The sequence below is a fragment of the Passer montanus genome, unplaced genomic scaffold, assembly GCF_014805655.1.
Source record: "Passer montanus isolate IOZ18808 unplaced genomic scaffold, ASM1480565v1 scaffold26, whole genome shotgun sequence".
In the NCBI taxonomy this organism is placed as follows: Eukaryota; Metazoa; Chordata; class Aves; order Passeriformes; family Passeridae; genus Passer; species Passer montanus.
This window is the reverse complement of record NW_024367261.1, coordinates 2,734,992-2,754,917: the sequence shown is the minus strand read 5'-3', so window position 1 is coordinate 2,754,917 and position 19,926 is coordinate 2,734,992. Positions and strand designations below refer to the sequence as shown.

General features: G+C 39.3%; 1 protein-coding gene across 1 annotated transcript in view; it reads left to right on the top strand.

Annotated features, from left to right (window-relative positions):
- Positions 1-19,926, top strand: part of LOC120503481 — a 108,982-nt gene that overhangs the window by 29,359 nt on the left and 59,697 nt on the right. The window contains exons 7-9 of the mRNA XM_039711990.1: positions 626-795; positions 14,673-14,737; positions 17,802-17,922. Coding sequence (XP_039567924.1) covers positions 626-795; positions 14,673-14,737; positions 17,802-17,922 — 356 coding nt within the window. The remainder of the gene's footprint in view (positions 1-625; positions 796-14,672; positions 14,738-17,801; positions 17,923-19,926) is intronic.

Genomic DNA, 19,926 nt, shown 5'->3' with positions numbered 1-19,926 from the left:
TTTAAACATAGCATTATCAATTAAACTGAAAAAAGACAAAGTTTCTCTTTAAGGCGACTTTATGAATGAGATTTATTTTTATTTATGTGGTGCATGTACTCTTTGGTTCTGCATATGTCACTGCAGTGAAATCAGGGGAATGCTGTGGGTGAGAGCAGAACTAGACCCAATTAATTAGGCAGGAGCTGCATGCATTCACCTAGGGAAAGGAATCTAATCATTTGGGGTGAGTTGAAAGGAAGATGAAATCCTTGATGTTGCTTCACCTAAAACTCCCATTCAAATGCAGTTATTACTCCTCTTCCTCAGGAAGGTATGCCAAAGTTGTTCCAAATCCCAATCCCTCTAAGATTAACAGGTGAGTAAAGTGCCAGCGGAAATGTAGATCATGCCTTTAAAAAAGTACCTAAGGAACAAGCTGCACATGCTAAATTTGTACCTGAATTCAGATGTTGCACTCAAGGACAGTTTTCCTGGTACTGGCACTTGGCGCCTGTCAATTGTGTTAGTGATGCTGTTTCATACTTTAAGTGTTGGTGGGCCAAACATACTAACTGAGAAGGTAGTAACCAGTGAATGAACTCCCATTTGCTAAGAGACAGTCTGCCACTTCTGTTTCAAGCAGCCCATGTCGTCAGTGAAGATTTTCCGGACGCTGTAATGCCTGTCAGCTCCAGTAAGGCATGTGACCTTCACAGAGAGCTTGAAGATGAAGAGATCCCTTCATATATCGAACAGTTTGAGAGAGATGTTCAGGATGACATAATTCTGCTTGGCAGCTTTTCACTGGAACAGGTCAGAGTTAAGAACTATAAGACAATTTTATCACTTGCTTCATAACATGATGCTGGCTTGTTAACCTTGTACACCCCAATTCTATTTCTCTGCCTGGCGATACTTATATTGAAAGAGGAAAGGATAACCATTGTCATTGGCATGCTTTATGTGACTGGCACTTTACTAAGCTAACAGCAGGACCTTTATCTTTGTCTCCATTTCAATGTGAATAAAAATAGATTGCTTTCATGGCTTCTTTCCTAAATAGTGGAGGATCTCTGACTGCTGTGTAGTAATATTGCAATTGAGTTTCAATCAAGAGACTAAGTCTAGGACATCTCTCTCTGCCACATTTAACAGAGGCTTATTCATCAGTGAGCAAGTTCGAATTGGAGCCCAGGGAGGATTTATGTAGCAATGTTCATTGTACAGAGGACAAGATTATTTCCCCATTATAAATCTGTTATGTTTGTCAGGGTGGCAGAGCATGCTAAGGTTTTCTTTTTGACATTTATGGCATAAAGAGACAGGTTCTGGTTCATGTTGACAAAGGCACAAGTTTGCAGGGCTGAAATGATACTTGTGGGCACCTAATGACCATTTGTCCCTTTGAAAAATTTCATACTAAGGCTAGAGGACAGGAAGAGAGATTAATTGATGAATCTATCATTTTTAATTAGCAACATGAGAACAGCGCACTGGCTCTGATGGGCTTAAAATAGGTTATCCAGTGACTGATGGTGATCTAAGCTTTCTTTTATTTTCAGGGAAAGTTTTTAGATTTTTTTTTCCCCACTGCAGGACTAAACCTTATCATTGCCTTCTGCATGATTGTGAGGGACACAATTCTCTTTCTTACTGCTTTCCTCTAAATCCTGTTGCTATATTTCATTCCTTGTGACTTTTTTATAGCTGTATGCATCATGCATAGAAGGTGGTATGGGTAATACTGTTCAGAGAATGTGAAATGGAAGGGAACTGTGAGGGAAAAAGACTCAGATGGTACTAAGAACCTCATCTGCCTCAAGGGATGGATGGAGAATATACCTGGGAATAGGTGAAGAGAAAGTGCTGCACCTTTCCAGAAGATTATAATATGTTGAGAATTTGTACTTTAACTATGTTTGCGGAATTCAGATGCCCCCAAAGCTTCATAAGGCTCTGTGGGACCTGAAGGAACACAATAGCTGTGTCAAAACTTTGTTTACCCTCCCTCTAAACATGGTCACATGGCTGATCATCTTACTTGGAATCTTTTTGGAGGTGTTCAGCAGAGTTTGTTTCCTATACAGAAACAATGTATCTGGTCACCTCAAAACTACATTCTGATTTTTAACTGACAGCTACATACGTGAATTTGCATGTAATACAATACAGCAGTGCTTTTCTTCCTTATATTAGTCCAAAAGAAATCCTCATTTAGTGGGATTGATTGAGCTGGTCTACCATGAGTTTTCAGAGAAGGACTCATTCTTTACTTTGCAAGAGGTCTTGAGTGCCTGTGTTTTCTATCCATTCCTCTCACACATCTCTAACTTCAGCTTTTCCTGTCCTGCTAAGGAATTTAGTCCCACTGACACAGTACTAGCTGTCACATCTGCATTCTGCAATACAGAGAGTAAGAAGAGGATCCCTATAAAATCTGTGTTGTCTTCTAGATCAGTGATCCATACATCCATCTCTTTCTTAAAAGACTACAGAAATTGTGTATTTAGCCCCTCTCAACAGAAAATAGAAGAGCTGACATTGGAAGTAGAGACTGCAAACACCATGGCATTGTATTGAGTTAGTGTGGACAGATTTTGGTAATGGCGGGGGCAGCTACGGGGATGACTTTTGTGAGAAGCTGCCAGAAGCTTCCCCCATGTCTATCAGCACCATTCCCTGGTGGCTTTGAGATGGACAAACACTGGCCAAGGCTGGGACAATTAGAAATGGTGGTAACACCACTGCGATAACATATTTGAATAGAAAAAAAAAGGCAGGCAAGCTATTGCACAGTTGTAATTGTGGCCAGGAAAGAGCAGAGTGAGAATATGTGAGAGGAGCAGCCCTGCAGACACCAGCCAAGGTCAGTGGAGAAGGAGGGGAGGACGTGGTGGAACAGAGATTCCCCTGCAGCCCATGGTGCAGACTGTGGTGAAGCAGCTGTGCCCCTGCAGCCCATGGAGGACCATGGGGATGCTGAGATCCACCTGCAGCCCGTGGAGGAGCCCACACCAGAGCAGATGCCTGAGAGGACACTGTGGTCCTATGGGAAGCTCATGCTGGTGGGACCTGCAGACCTGTGGAGAGGAACGTATGCTGGAACAGGTATCCTGGTAGGACTTGTGATCCTGTGGGGGACTCACACTGCAGCAGCTTGTCCTTGATGGACCACGTTGCCTGAAAGAATGGCACTGGAGCAGTTTGTGCATAACTACTGCCATGAGATGAATTCATGCTGAAGTTCATGGAGAACTGTCTCCCATGGGAGGGACCTCAAGCTGGAGCAGGGGGAAGGGCTCCTCTTCCTGAGCAGTGGCAGGAACAACCAGTGATGGTCTGACAGTAGCCTCCATTCCCAGTCTGCTGGGCTGTTGTGAGGGGTTGGTAGAGCTGGGAAGGAGGGAGGGCTGGAAAGAAGGTGTTTTTAAGGCCTTTTTTTTCTCATTATCCTGCCCTGATTTTGTTAGTAATAAATTCAATTAACATTTCTAATTCTAGCCTGTTTTCACAGTGATGATTTTTAGTGAGCAGTCTCTCCCAGCCCTTATCTCAACCCATGAACCCTTCATTACATTTTCCCTCCCTTGTCCTTCTGCAGAGGGGAGTGACAGAGGGCTTTGGTGGGTACCTGGCATCTAGCCACAGTCAACCCACTACAGTCATATTGTATTCCAAGACCTCTAGCAATAATGTGAGCATGCTAATTCTTGTTTAATTGATCTTCTTTATTCTTTAATGGACCTCTTTACTCTTTGATCCATGGGTATACCCCTGCAGCATTGCAGTGTTGATGCTTTTCCACAGCAGCTACATGTTCATTGTTAGACTGCTGCCATGGTCCTCAGAATCTGTTGCTGCTGACTTTGGGATGCTTCCAGCTTGTGTTGCTTGAACGTATGTTTGTTGGTTTGTAAAAGTCTTTAATTTTGTGCATGGCATTTACTTCTTATTCAGTAGAAAAAGTCTTCCCTTCTGTCTGCAGGTTTAGTGAGTAGCAGATGTACTTTAGCCAGCATAATTTATGATTAGTTAATTTAATCTGCCATAATGACATAAAGTGAACCTGAAACAAGCTTCTATCAATTTGGCCATTAGAGGTAGCATAATATTTTCAAATGTCTACAAAACTGAGTAATTAACCCTTGGGCTGAGTAAAGGAGTTTAACAGACATCTCTCTCACATTCCTTTGTTTTGAGAAAATGAAAAAAAACCCATGGAAGTCCAAGGGTTAAAAACACCAGGTAAGATTTTACAGTATGTGAGACTGGTTTTATACGTTTGGTTCAGAAACACCCTTGAGTTGCTGCTGTTTCTTTTTAGGCTGCCAAATTTCTCTCCAATGAGGCACCTGATTTACGCTGGAGCGTTGCTGGAAGTGTTGGCATGAAAAGGATAGCTATGTATCAACTACCTATCCCTCAGTTCATTGTTTTTCTCTGCTTTGTAGCATTACAAAAAGTGGGTGGCTTTTGTTTAAACAGCAGCTCAGTGTGTGAGATGACCGTGATTCAAAGCTTTTGAAAGGGCAGATGCATTTCTCAAAATAATATTTTTTGGAAAAAGGGTTTATGTTAGATTTTAGCTCTGGAACTTTGAGCTGTATTGTTTCTTACTTCACGTCCTGTTTTGTAAATGCAGAAACTGAGAGCTGAGGTTGACAAGAAATGCATGAGGGGAGATCTGATAGATTCTTGCAAAGAAAGCATTAAGCAGATGTCAATGTTCTGTTAACAAATACATTAAAGAATATTAAATTTGGAAAGCAGTGCTGTTTTGTGTGACCTGCCATGTAGACACAAGGATTTCAAAGGCCCCAATGACATTTGCTTTCAATAAAGAAAAATAAACTCTGCTGCAAGAAAATCAAAACTTGAGACCGTGTTGTGGTAGAAACTGAGGAGGTGTAACCAAGGCTGGATATTCAGAGCACCACAGAAAACCATTTGTCATGAGACAATGCAGGGGCACATGCTTATGTGTGGAACTTGATCTTACAGGGCAGAGAAATATGCAAGGAAATACCTGAAATAATGCTGGCTTACTATGTTTGCTTAAAAATGGGGTGCTCTCAAAACATGACAGACTGCTGAAGATGGAGCAAACAGTGGTGATTGGAATGAGATTGCACTTGATGGGCTTTTGGCAACATAATCTTGCTATACACTAATTTAAATTCCATGGAAAAGTACTACCAACGCTAGAATTTTTAGCTGTTTCTGAATGGAGATAAAAGTGACCACTCAGTTTTATGTAGAAAATTATTTCTTAAAAAACAAAAAAAGATTTTTTTCTGAAAAATTATTAAAAATAATGTTGCAGAAAAAATTAATAATGGGGTGACTGAAAGGATCAGTACTACCCCACAAGCCAAGAACATCTTTCCTGTTTGCCTACCCTCCTCCTGCATCTTGGTTAGTATTCTTTACTGGGGGTAGTTTGCAGTTTCAGCTGCTACATTTACCCCTCTATTCAGGGCATAGCACCTCGCAGGACTTGATCATCATCACTATATAATCAGTTTTGATCCATGACCTCAATGTGAATTACTCAGGAGCCTCGGAATGTAAAGTGCAAGTTTTGCTCTTCAGTACCGGCAGCTGAGTTATAGCAGTAAGAAATGAGCTATTTGTTGCAGGTGGATAGTAATAAAATGTTGTCTTTCATCAAAAGATTTACCTTTTGGTTAAACAAAGGTTAATGCCTCAGGGTATTAAGTCTAATACTCTTACAGGGTCATTATCATCACTGCTCTGACTCCTTGCCAAGTCACAGAGATCAATTTATATGATGATAGAGAGATCAGTTTTCCTTTCATTAGTAGTGGATAGAACATGGGTAAAATTTGGCAGTATGTAAGATGGTAAATTTACTCTCCAATCATGAATTTAACTAGTGGGATCAGACCTCAGTCTGATAAACATCAGAAAAAACAGCAACGCACATTTTCTTGCATGTTCTACCCCATTGGGAAATGCTGTCATAGAGTCATATCACAGAATGGTTTGGATTGGAAGGGACCTGAAAGGTTGCTTATATCCTGATGGTACCTACAGACCTCCCCTCATCACAGCTTTAGCCTGCTAAGTATTGTGCAGTCTGTTCTGAGTATAACCCTTGTGGGAATATACTCACCTAAGAGCAATGCAGAGTTGAAGGTGACTTTTTGTCAGCAGAAACTTACTTTTTGACATTTACCAGAACTTCAAATGAGGATCATGTGTAAATGAGTTGGTGTGGGGATTTTTTTCCTTGTTTGTTTACTTTCTTTTCCATTTTTTTCTTCCTGAGAATTACAGGTCAAGAATACAAAAGCTGAAAATGTTTAATTCTCGCTCTGTCTTAAAAGTGGGTGACTTCATTTTAGGCAAGCTACCTATACGCTACATACATTATTTGACTGTCAAAGCATTTCTATAGTCAGTTAGTATAATGGTTTCAATTTCATTTGCATGATATAGTAGGAATTATGGCTATCTTCTTTAGCACATAATTTTCTTTTGAAATCTATCATTAGGCTGAGCTCATTGAATTAATTATTGTGCCTGTTCTTGCACTTGTGAAAAGAAAAATCACAGAAGCCTATGTTTGGGGGCAAAATACAAAAGGTGAACTTCCCAATGGTTGGGATATTGGGCCTCTGTCCCTTGGACTTCTAATTTCCTGCTCAGTGAGAGCCTGTGGCCCTCATATATGTGTAAGCACTCACAGTCTGGGCAGACCCACAATCTGATGTGGAAGCCATATATGTAGCATGGGGACTTCTCCACCATGTAGGCTGGCAATCCGAGATTTCTAAATATCTTCATTCTATTAAGCTTCTTCCTGTGTCCTTAGTTGGAAGCCTGGGAACCTTCAAAATTTTTAAGGCTCCTACCTTATTGCTTCTGGGCACTCAGATACTTTTCTGGTTTAAAGGAGCTGGGAGGGATTGAAGTGAGAGCATGGAAATTAATATAAACATAAGCAAAATTGTGAAAAATATGTTCTATATGTTTGTAAATAGTCTGTTGCTGTGTTGTCACAATACCCCCAGTATAGCTATAGTTGCTCTTCTAAATTGCGGCACTTTTTTGATTTCTTTGTCCAGGAATTATATGACTTTCACTTAAAATAAATATTAAGAGCTTCATTTAAGTAAATGTTTAAATGGAAGTAAGGAAAATCTTCCATATTTTCTATATTTTTCACTAAAAATGAATTCACTTAGTTTTTACTGTGTTCTTTCACACTTTAAGATCAGAAGGGCAATTAAAGAACTGAAGTAATTCTTGATATTCTATTGAACTGGAACAATGATTCCTACAGCTGCTGTAAATGATGATACTGCATTTACTGCTGCTTAAGGTAATCTGACTGGTCAGCTCTCTGGCTCATTATCCCACTATAAACTCCAGTAAGGAAGTCCATTTCTATGGTTCAATAAACAGAGGCAATTGGAAAGATTCTTCAAAGAGAATTAGTGATTGCCAAATCCTGATGAAGTTTAAGAGACTTCATCAAGTACTGACCACCCGTTAAAAGAAGCAAAACTCAGATGAGAATTGTAAAGACAGCATCAGCTTTACTGATCAATAGAGGCACAAAACCTGGAAAAAAAAGTACAATAGAACAAATTTTTTAATTGCTTATGTATTCTCCAGAATTATTTTTTCCCCCAGGGTTGTTTTATTTGTATTTTTAATACATTTGGAGCCGAACTGTAGTCACAGGTGTAGCTAAGTCTACCTTTGGTTAGCTTTTATGACAGGGGTACTCCTTAGCAGCATTAACAGACTACATGGATTTTGAGCTGCAGATAAAGGAATTGCTCTATATGGTGGAATGTTTTGCTTCTGTAGTCTTACAGTAGAGCTGAATTTGTTGAGTGGAACCTGTGCTGTATGGCACATCTGACCTTTACTTCATAGAACAGATTAATTCAAATGGAGAAGAGCCAGACCTCTGAGCCTGTCTAGTCTAACCTCCTGCTCTTGAGGTGTATTGGGTTTTTCATGTGTAACTGGACTTTTTAAGGGCTTTGGAGTTCACATCAGTTTGTAAGTGGGAAATAGAACCAGTAGTCTGTAAGCTGAGAGATGTTAAAATACTGTGAAACAGAGTCCAGTTGCATTATGTGCCTGCTTATTTATTTAGTACAGAGCTGAAAAATCACCACTGTTGTTCAGCCTGCTGGCAACCTGTTAGCACAGTTGGTTTCTCTCATTACTGTGCCAGACCCTTAGACAAAATGCAGTTTTCAGGACTAGGTGGTTATGATGAGAATATATTATAATATCAACATGTTCACTCAAAGATACATCAGCACAATATGATGTTATTATGCAGTTGCTCATATCAGCATTCAAATCAGAGAAAGATCTCAGCTGAATATGTGAAACAATTTCCTTTCAGCAAAGACTTGGAGGAGGATGTGGGCTTGGAGGAGGAGGTCTGTTCTTTACAGAGAAAAATCATTAGGCATGGCAACTGTTGTATTTAAGACAATCATATGGTAAACCGTACTTAGTGTTTTTTCCATTTCTGTAATTTTCATACACTAATTGTAAGTGAGCATCTCTTTTAATTATGAAGTGTTCAAATGTGTCTGCACACTAAAAACAGAGGATTATGTGAAAGGAAGTACGAATGGGAATTATTGGATAAAGTCTATACTTTTTGATTAAATTATAATGGAGGCAGATTTGTGAGGCAATGCTTTACTGACAGTCAGAAAAAAGAACAGGGACTCAGAAAGATGAAATACATTGTAACCTCTGGCCTGAACATGATTTTTTTGGGTAGCTATAACAAGCAAATCTGTTGCCATGACTCAAGTTTTCCCTATCTGCAAAACAGACCTAAAATCAGATACCTGCTTTGTGGAAGAGTAAGAGGATTAAAGGAGTAAAGTTTCATGAGGGACTTTGAAAAGGCTTTACAAATAATAAAAACATTCTGTGCTGAAATTCACAAACATTTTTAAATTAAAGAAGAATGGGGGAAAACCACAATAAAAATGTCAGTGTTTCCGATTGGTATTTCCTTTCCGTTTCCCTTCAGTTGTGTCCTGATTTGCTGTCAGTATCCAAAAAGTAGAAAAAGGTTGTAAAATGCTGAAGTTCATTATGTAGCTTATGAACACTTTCCCATTGTTAATGTAAACTATTCATTTTCGATTTATAGATTGGCATAGTTCACTTTGGTTTTCACTGGCATCTCTCATGCTACATGGCTTTATGCTGGAGGGAAAGTATTCCCTAATAAAATGTGGTTACTTTCTTCCATCATCTCTTGGTAGCATATTCTGTTATATCTTACTGTTTAAAAGTGACTGAATCTTAGTAGCTGGTGATTTCTAGGCTAATCTGGAGACATCTGAACTTGTGGAACTTTGACAGGCTAAGATGTTTCTGCTTAAAATCTCTTAATCAGTGGCAAAATACATTTCAGCATTACGTGTTTTCAGTGCCTGGCTATGGTAGTCAGATGTTCTCATAAATGGCCTTGCATTCTCTTACAACACTCTCTAGATTTTGATGAGGATATCAAAGGTTTATGACCCTGATGTTACATCTTCTCAACTGTGAAGTAGGAAGCATCTGAAGGAGCACCTGGTGGTTCTGAAGAAACCACAGGAGATCTCTCTGTCAACAGCAAGACAGAAATGAGAAGAATGAGTTCTCTGTGTTGAGACTGGAGATGCAAAATCTTTGTTTTACAGAAGCTGGGTAGCTCTGCAGCTGTTCTCCAGAATTTTCTCCATGCATCTTAAGCAAAGTGATTCAAGTTCTTTTAATTTGTTAGTCCTATCGTCTCGGATCAAAATCCTAAATAAAAACATCTCTGAGTTTTGAGATTCAGGTCCTTGTTTATCACACCTATGTTACAGCTGGATCTAGTCTCCATATCTGTTCAAAATTAGTGTCTTGGATATATATTCTTATAAAAGCAGTCACCTTGATAGCAGAATACTACTTTTCTCTCTTGACTGGTAGCTCAGTCTTTGCTGCATTGTTAGAAATAATTCAGTGCTTTACAGATTTATCAAAATCATCAGCCTATAATGTTGTCACTAAATGTATCTGTAATAAGGCTGTAATATGATTAAAATAAATCTCACTTTGTGTTCTGTAGTATCAGTTTTAAAAGATAGTTTGAGTTCTGTTACAAAACATTCAATTGTCTAAGTTTTTAATTTGATTCTTGTGAACAGTAAATTATTTTCTATTTGAAAGGAAAGTCAGGGAGGATTTGCTTTGTTGCCTTTTCTCTTTCTCTTTGAAAAAACATCTAAGACTTTGTGGTGCATTTTCTGGCAGAGTGCACCATCAATAATGCTACCATGTGTCCAGGATTTGGCACAACTTTACTTTCTGGTTTGTTGCCATCTCCTTGATAAGGTCACAAAAATTCCAGCAGGTACTGGGTAGTGCAATTTTCAGAGCAGGTCTTATCCTGTTCCTTTAGTCTTTGCTTCCAATGAAGAGCACTCCATTTAACTTGCCTCTCCATGCCTCCTTTCCCTGTGATCTCTCTCTACAGTTAATGTGGAGCAGATAAGCTTCTCAGAATTTCAATTTGCCTGAAAAGAATGTTAAGTTTTCTTGCAAAAATTTTTTTTTGTTCATCTCAAATGTTTCTTGATTTTTTAACTTGTTTTGTGTACAGTGCATTAGATATTGAAGTCACTGGGAATGAATCTCCACACAGCAGCCAGACTGTGAAGGAGGGGAACTAGGTGCACCCGTGGGACTTGACATCTGGGCTTTGTTTCTAGTCCTGCTGGCATTTTGCTCTCCCTTCTCCCATTCGTAAAAAGAGAGTGGGCAGGATTTCCAACACTGAAACACATTTTGGGATGCAAAGATGTAAATTCTAAGTAAAAGATTTTAGGTGGATATCTGTTTAAAGCTAAAAAAAGACAGCACTATCTGCACTGTGATGTACCAACATGATGTTTCAAGGAGTGGAACAAAGGGGAAGCACCAGCTCTGCATGTGGGAGCACTGTGGGCAGTGGGAGGCTGCTAGAGAACCCACAGATTGTGTCTCCATGCTGCCTCTGCTGCACCCTGACCTGGTGAGGAAGACGTGCAGGAGGGTGGACCCCTACAGCACTCCTTGCACGGAGTAAGATTTTCACCAAGGCCAGTGCTCCACTGGCTGTTTTAAATTGCAATGGGGAGAGCTCCTCAGCAGAAGGCTGTAACAGACTAGGACTGATCAAAAAGGGGGGTGTGTGTGTGTAAATGTTTTCCCTAAATGCTCCATTTTTGCTAAACAATAAAAGCCGAATTGATTTTGCTTCAAAGCTTTGCTGAATTTTGTGGGCTTGCTTTCAAGAGGAAAGGATGTGTTTGGGTGGGGTTTTGTTCAATTTTTCTAATTTTTTGAAAAGTACTATACAACCAGATCCTGCCATTTGTGAAGTAGTTTGATGCTGAAAATATCCAGTCAGCACTGATCAGTGGTGTTGAGTCAGGTTCTTGTCTTTGTAGAAGCAATGTGCACCATTGTGTGTGTCGAGGCTGAGCCCAGACTGAAAGAGCTTTTCAAGCCCCGCTCTTGACACCATGCTCTGAAATCAGTAGATAGGCCATTTGTGTAATTAGACCTCAAGACAGCTGATGAAGAAACCAGGAAAGATGTGTGAAGGAGCTGGCTCACAGCTACGGCAGAGCCTGGTATCAGGGTAGGGATAGGACAAAGTGGAGCTGTGATTGAGCCCTTCTACCTTCAAACAACTCTGCTTTTCCCAGTACATCCTGGACCGGTGGTTCGCAGATTTTAGCCACTTATTTTCTGAAGGGGCCCTCAATGTCTATAGAGACTTGAAGCTAAACCACATTTCATGCCTTCTCCTTGGGAACGCCGCATGTCAACAATGGGTCGTTGTCGCAGTCTAGACAATGCTGGTGTCGTGATGAGAAACAAGTGCCTTGCTATGTGTGCCATGGTACATGCCATTGAGAAAAAGCACTTGGTTTCTTCCACTAAAGCTCTGATTCAAGGGATATTGCAGAAATGTCTATTCCACATAAAAAAAAAAAATAATGTATGTGAGCTACTCTGTTTTTGAAAACTTACACATTTTTTCCTCTATTAAATTGCTTCCTGGTGATGGAAATGTCTGGGATTTTTTTTTCCTACTGCATCTACTTTCCTTTAGCTTGCACACCCCTGAGGTAATTAGTGTAGGTTAAAATTTACATAACTGACTTAGGGGTTTTGCAAATAGGAAAGATGGAAATTTATTCAAGGTGGTGAATAATTCATTTTAAAGCGAGTTTCCTGTTTTTTTAATCATGTAGAAGATGTATTACAGACTCATAGAGGTTTTCTGAGTAGGACCTTGAGCACTGAATTTTTGATATATTTTTTTCTTAGTATAGGTAAAGAAATATTAACCGTGACTCATTGCACTTTTCCTGTTCAATAAGATTTGAATAAACTTAACAAATTTATTAGGTAGATGATAGAGCTTTTTAAAAATTATCATGACACACTGTGACAAATATTTTGCTAGGATCCAGAAGAAATAGTTTTAAATCATATTCCCATTGCCACTTCAGAGGCAGAGATGGAAAACAGTGCAGTTCATACAGAGAAGCCTGATTCATATTTTCTTTTGAATATTCATTATTTAATTAAGATTAGGAAGATAAACAAGGGGATTGGACAGCTGTGGGAGTCTGGTAATAAAATAATTTTTTTTAAAGAAAACTTCTTTGCTACTGGCTCAGTGAAAACCTGGAATGGTAATGTCTGAATGTTGTTACAGTGTTATGGCTACTTGATATTTTACATGAAGTAGGTTTACTGTTTCATCTTATTTCTTAATCTAAGTACTCACTTCAAAAATAGCTTTCACAGACATCACCAAGAACTACATCCAGGAGAAAAAAATGTGAACCAAACACTACTTCAGCTTTCTGAACTTTAGCTTTAACTGCCTCTGCCCAAAACTTGAGTTCTCTTGCCATGTTCCCTGGCGACTGCAGCCTGTTGGACTGTGGGAAGTGTCACAGGGTGCTCCTGACAGACCTAACCAGACAGTGACCAGCTCTGCTGGAGCAGAACCCAGGGCAGAGCCAGCTCCCACCCTTCCTGGGGACGGGGTGTAGGTGGTGATTTACCAGCCTGGTGGAGGAAATCAGTGCCAGTAGGGATGGGAGAGAAATGGGTCCTGCACTAGAAAGTCCTAGTAAATTTTAACCAAAAGCTGTTCAGGAGCAGGAGGGCTTGGTTCTAACCAGTGGAGGAGCAGTGGTCAAGGAAGCATTGCCCATGACACAATTGCAATATGGAAAACTAATTTTGAGGTAGTTCAGTCATGCCACCTTTGTAATTGCTTGTGTGTGATGCTAGACCTGGAGGATTTAGCACCCATCAAGATAGCTGTTAGGACTGCCAATAAATCCCACTGTTCTTTAAGGCAACGATGTTGTCTCTGCTTTAATTTTACGGGGTTAAAAAAGTTACATTAAAAGCTACATGCACAGGCTTTTGTTGTTTTTGTCTGTTTTTACACTCTGACAGTTTTCATTTTGGAAATAAGTAGGATGCTTTGCTTTAGTCTTCAACAGACCCTTGCAAGTTTCCCTGAAAACAGCCAGAAATTTATCAAAAAATTAAGAGATTTGGAAGAAAGGAGATACTTTAACAGCCAGATATGGAGCCCTGATAGGGAGTTTTTCTTCACTGACTGTTGCATTGTCTCCCTACCAAAATGACTTTTTGCCTTTGACGCTTGATGAGAGTAGAAGTGGAGCATAGTTTCACACTGTTTAGGAGACCGTCTAGGGTACACAGTAGGACGCCTTCTTCTGTATTGGTAGTGTTGTATTCACATTTTATGTTGGTCTCAGGGGCAACCAGTAGAAGATCCAGACATGACAAATGCCCTTGAATGTTCAGCAGGATCTCTGAACAGTGCAGGTCATGGGGAAGAATTTTGTTTTCATGAGTGTACAGCCCTCAGCAGTTATTCTTATGAGTTTTTGCACACAGAACACAGCCTAATACATGCTGATGCTAGCTTCTAGATGGAAAGACTTTTTCAGCTTGCTGTGCAAGGGAAAAATAACTTCAAGCCCTCCAGCTTCATGAGCTGCAGTGGGGAGAGAGGACTGCTCATGTGAGTTAGCCTCCTACGCACTGTAACCTCCAAAAATGCCAGTCCTTCTACCAAACATTTAAAAATGTCTGTAGTGAGACAAGAAAGACATCAAGATTTGGAGCAGATTTAAAGAAGGGTTTTAAGATGTGAGTTCTCTGGTCTGTGCCTAACTGCTTTGTGTGCTCTTTTGTTGTGTGTGTGTGTGCAAACACACTTGCTGATACATGAATGTATGTTGCTTACATATGACTGTCTGATTAGGCCTTGTAATAATAAGGACTGTAGGACACTACTGTGTAAAAGTATACATTGTACCAAAAAACTTTTAAAACAAGATGAGAGCTCAGTTTCTCTTGGAAATAATGCAGTAAACATGGGAAAACACACAGAAAAAAAAAGTTGTGGAAAAAAATTGTAATAAAGTAATGGTGGCTGAAGTTCCTTATTGCTTGTGAAAAGCTTCAACCAGAGGACCTAAGGCAAAGCTTTGGAAAATTGCACATTTATAGCTTTTATTTCCATGTTATTTCTATACACTTGGAAATAAATTCTGATTTTTCTTTTTCTTCTTGGCATGTAGGGCTTGAAGCACAAGGGAGCTTCTCACCGCAAGAAAAAAAAGTGGAGAGCCAGGATTCATGAACTCTTTCAAAGGTATGTCAGATAAGGGCTATTTTGTAATTCCATCTAGTGTACTTTCCTTCTAAAGTTCTTTCAGTTCTTTACAGATATTAATGAAGGAAACTTCTCCCAAACAAAGGACCTCAGGACTAGAAAAATTGAGCCTGTACATTTGAAAGAGGTCTCTGTTTTGGATTATCTCTGTTTTCAGATGCCCAGCTTGGACTCTAGTTTTTAAGAGCTGCACACAGTGCACTTCAAAAGGTGGCCAAATGGCTTGTCTCAGCGTCCTTCACCTTTGCCTCTGAATTAGTCTTAGAGAGTGAAGGAAATAGGAATTGAAGCAAAGTTTTTGTGATCAATGACCTTGAGATAAATACATGCATTAAATTACCTGTAAAGAAATGAAGAGATGAAATAAAACCCCTCATGAATAGAGCAAAGGAAGCCATGTTCTGCTGTGACAGCTGATGAGCATGCTGCTGAGTACAAAAGAGGCCTAACTTCACTGAATAAATTATTCTCTTCAATCTAATACTCAGAGAAAGGAGAAAAATGGTGCAACTAGGAAAGAGATCAAATGTGGTTATTTAAATGTTTGATGTTCAGTAATGAAAACTGTTTACCTTCATAATTGTGTATTAGCAGCTAATAAAGGCAATAGATACAGTAGTTTAAAAGTAATAAAATCAACAACAAAGTGTATTTAATTTTAAATTGAATTGCAAGCAAATGGGCGTCCTAATGAACCCCTGTGTCAATGCAACTCTAACCAAATTAAGTGAAATAATTTCCATCATGAGAAGCGAAGTAAGTACAAAGTTCCAAACAACTTCTCTCCTTGAGAATGCTCTAACTTCTCAGATATTTCAGATCCATGAATTAGAGCCATTCAAGAGTCATCTTTTGTTATACTGCTGTTCAGGACAGCTAGATTCAAGTTGATGTGATTAAAGCTCAGGGATAAAACTTCAAATATGCTTGACCCTGTGCTTCACATATTCATTTAGTACTTGAATCTTGTCCTTATTTCTTGTCAGTCCTGGCTTGGGCAAAACTTCCATGTACTTCATTGCCACTAGCATCCACACAGACCTTCCAATTGATTCAGTTATTGCTTAAGAATTTAATTGTGATACAATTCTACTGTAGAGGAATCTGGAAAACAGTTTAGCTATGAAGCAGTGGTAATTTTGCTGATAATATGTAACTATGTACACATTCAAAAGAAAAGAAATAGGCAAGGTCTGAATAGAAACTGATTTGTAGCAATGTCCTATGATCTTGGGGGCAGGAGCATCTGTTTCAGAAGAGGGGAATTGGAAACATATGTTACCTAAGTAGTATGCATGCATGAGTCTGGGATGTTTAGCATGACTGTAATTTTCTTAATGGAGATCCATGTTAATCTTTACAAATATGGAGACCTCTCATGTAATCACCTAGCATGCAAGGGGGGAAAATGGGAATGATGGCATTGGTACTGAATTTTTCAAAACCAAATCAGAATATACTGAAAGAATACTTCAGAAATGCAGTCCAGAGAAATGCTTTTGATTTTGAGCTTCCCTTCCCTTCCCTTCCCATCCCTTCCCTTCCCTTCCCATCCCTTCCCTTCCCTTCCCATCCCTTCCCTTCCCTTCCCATCCCTTCCCTTCCCTTCCCTTCCCTCCATCATTCCATGGCTAAAGCCTTAGCCGAGTGCATAGCTTGGGAACATAAGACAGCCTGCTCTCTGATGCCTGTGTTGTAGACATCCCAGTCAATCCTGCATTGCAGGTGCACCTGATGCAGTGGTTTTTCCTTGGCTCCATGCAGCTCCTCTCAGGAAGCTGCAGGGAGTTCCCTTGACCTCCAGGATGGCTCAGGGGCAGCCCAGAGCCATGAACATCTTGCTGAGCCTCCACCTTCTGAGACCCACCATGTCTTTGTGCCTGCACTGGCTCCACCTGCAGTGTGGCTGGAATGTCACCAGCACTGGTGTGACTGACTGACCCGCCCTGGCCTCCTAAAGCACGTTGTGGGAGAAAGAGCTGATGTGTTTCGAAGCCGGCAGAGCATCTACAGATGTTCTTACTTAGGGTCAATAATATTTAGATGCTGATGACACTTAGGAATAGATGAATTACTTATGGTTCTGTATCTGTTGAAAGATGGGATGGGATTGCCAAAACATGCAGCTTTATAGTGCTCATTGTAAATGACTTATTTTTGCATTTGCTCCTGCTGTGTTCTAGGAATGAGGTTTTCTCATAGGGTACTGTGCCTTTTGTGTATCCAGTCCACTAAGAAGGGCAGCATTGGGTTATCTTGTGTTGGGCTATTCTTGCACTATTTGCTGATATTCTCTGTTGCTGTAGTGACCTTCTTCAAAAATAAAAACCCAACAGCTTTGAGTTTATATAAAGTACCCTCCAAATCACTTTAAATACAAAAGAAGTTAACGTGTGAATAACAAGGAAGGTTCTGTGGTTCACATACATCTGAAAGTTTGTGTATGTGCATGTATATAATTGGTACATGTACCTCTTGTCCTGTATCTATTCTGAAGATTTATAAATTATGTAAGATATACATATAATATTACAAGACTTTTTTGGAAAAAATAAGTCAACAAAAAGGTAACATTTTTAAAACGAGAATTAGTTTTATTTTAGTGGTTTTTGAGCAACTTAGGTCCCAAAGAATCAGTGTTTTCTAAAAACCTGTCCAAGTTTATTGAAGCTGTCAGTCAGTTCTCAAGGTGGTGACAGAGGCAATGGCTTCCACTGAAATATTCTTAACCTGGATCTTAAGTCCCAACGCCAGACAGAGTTGATTACAAACAGGCAGTGAAAGCTGGGGCTCCTTATGTCAGCCTGTGAAGCAGACTGACAAATACTGGTCTTGTTTTTATTTTTTTTTCTCTTTTTAATGCTGCTTTTTGAAGCCTAAGTATTTCTCTGCTTCTTCACACTCTTGTTTCTCCTGGGTGCCCTGCAAGTCTTACGGTATGTTAGAGGAAAACATCAAAATGTTGTATTTCCATCAGTGAGTGCTTTCTGTGTGTGCATTGTAGTTAATTTCTTTCCCATTCTTCTCATTCTACCCTCTGCAGAGTGGGAAGTCAGCTACTGAAAACAGAGCAGAGTGGAATTGAAGAAGAAATAGTAGCCAGCTTTGGTAACCTTACAGATGTGAATACTGGATTAAATGGAGCAGCAGGACCTCGTGGGAAGGTGAGATTCTATATGAGTGCTCTTTTCCTTCATGTGAACTGCTAAATCACTGGATCAATTGCATTCCATTATTGTATTTTGTTTTGGTTTGGATTTTTTATCTTTTTGCAGTTTAAGAGGATAGAATTTAGCAGGTTTCAAAATATGCTTTCCAGCAAAAGTAACCATATGCTTAAAGAGAATGTCTAAAGCTATTAATGATGAATCATTTGGGCATGGCAAGAGTTCTTCAAAACAGTTTGTCAGCGCTGGCCAAGCAAAGTCTTTCAGCAAGAGATGAGACAGCTATGCCACCATGCAAATGAGACAGGCTTGAAATATGATGAATCTTCTATCTCCTTTTCCTACTCGACTGACACTCGCTTTGAGGAAGGTTGTAAATGCAAGAGAGATTGTGGTATAATTCCTCAGACTGGCGTTTCTGCCCCCCAGTCACTATTCGATTATCTTCCAAATTGCTGTGTTTCAGAGAGATAAAGATTTTTTATGGCTTGCTGACTTGAAACAACCAGAAGAGCCAGAAAAGAGATGGCTAACCGGCCATGCATAGTAATTCCATTGGTAAATGACAAAATCTTTGTTTGTATGACATTTCCAAAGTTACTACAGAAGATGAATCTAAAATACAAAATGTCACATTTGGCATGCAAAACTATCACAATATATTTCAGTATAAAATTCATAGAGGCGTTTAATTTAGAATGTGTTTAATAACGAAGGCTGCCTGCATCAGTAATCCTGCCTTGAGGTTTAAAAAGATTGTCTTATTTATTCATATAATGTTAATTTTTTTATATATGATTCAGAAACCAAAAATATTAAGGTTAAATCTTCATTGTTAATTAAGATTTTCTAATTAAGCTGAAAATAATTGTCATTCAGATTAGTTGTTAAGTATGGTTTGTGTTGAGAAACAAAAGAAGTTTAACAAATTCAACTGTTTATTTAACTGCTTAATTTAATTCCAGAAGCTTTCTATCTATATGGAAATATGCTATCTCTTCCAAAATAAATCCAAGACAGGATTAAAGAAGAGATTATTAGCTACTGTAGGCTTAAACTGTGAGACCCCTAAACCTACTAGTCAAGGTAGCCATGTGATTCCTAAGTGTGGCACGGGTTCTGATATCCAGTTGCATTAAAAGAAGATCCAGCACTAGTCTTTTCTCAAAATAATGCAAGAAATTGATTTCTTGGGGAAAAGCGAAACAACAATGCTGATTTTAAGCACTATATAATTAGTTATGGTAGAAACAGTTTTATCCATTCAAATCAACACTGGAGCCTAACTGGGCATCCCTGTTGTTGTGTGCCTGACCCTGCAGATTGCATTTGGGCAGCACCAAAATATCTTCTGGTACAGTGGGACAGACTCTACGCCATTATTCAGGCAAAGTTGAGTAAAGATCATGCTATTGTGCCTGTTGCCTTCCACAAACCTCCACACTGGGAATCGCAGCATACAAGGAAAGCACCAGAAAAGCATTTACTTACTAAATATTCTGAAACTCAGACAACACGCCGTCAACAGCAAGTGGCAGATGTTTTCTTTTGTCTGGACTTGGAATAAAGGTGCCTGTAGGGAGTTTTTATTAAACTCAACACGTGTTGCACTTTGATTATTATTTTTAAGAGAATCTGATTATGATAATCAGAAGGTGAAAGGATAGTCTGCATTTTACACAGCACTAATAGCTTTGACAAGGCTAATAATTAGTATAAAAACATGGCCTGCCCTGTCTTTCTCTCTGTGCCTGCAGCCTGCTCATCACATCTTGTATTGTGCCAGTCTTGAAAAGCATGCTATATTTTTGAAGGTATTGTTTTCCAGTTAATTCTGCCTCATTATTATAGGGTAGTGTATTCTGGTGTCATACTTCACTGGCTCCACCTTCCCCCAAGGATGCTGAACATTTTATTAGTAGTATTTGTATTGTTTTTCCTTTTATCTACCATCTCTATGACTTTTGACCTCCCTAATTGCAGATCCTTGGTAAGCAGTAG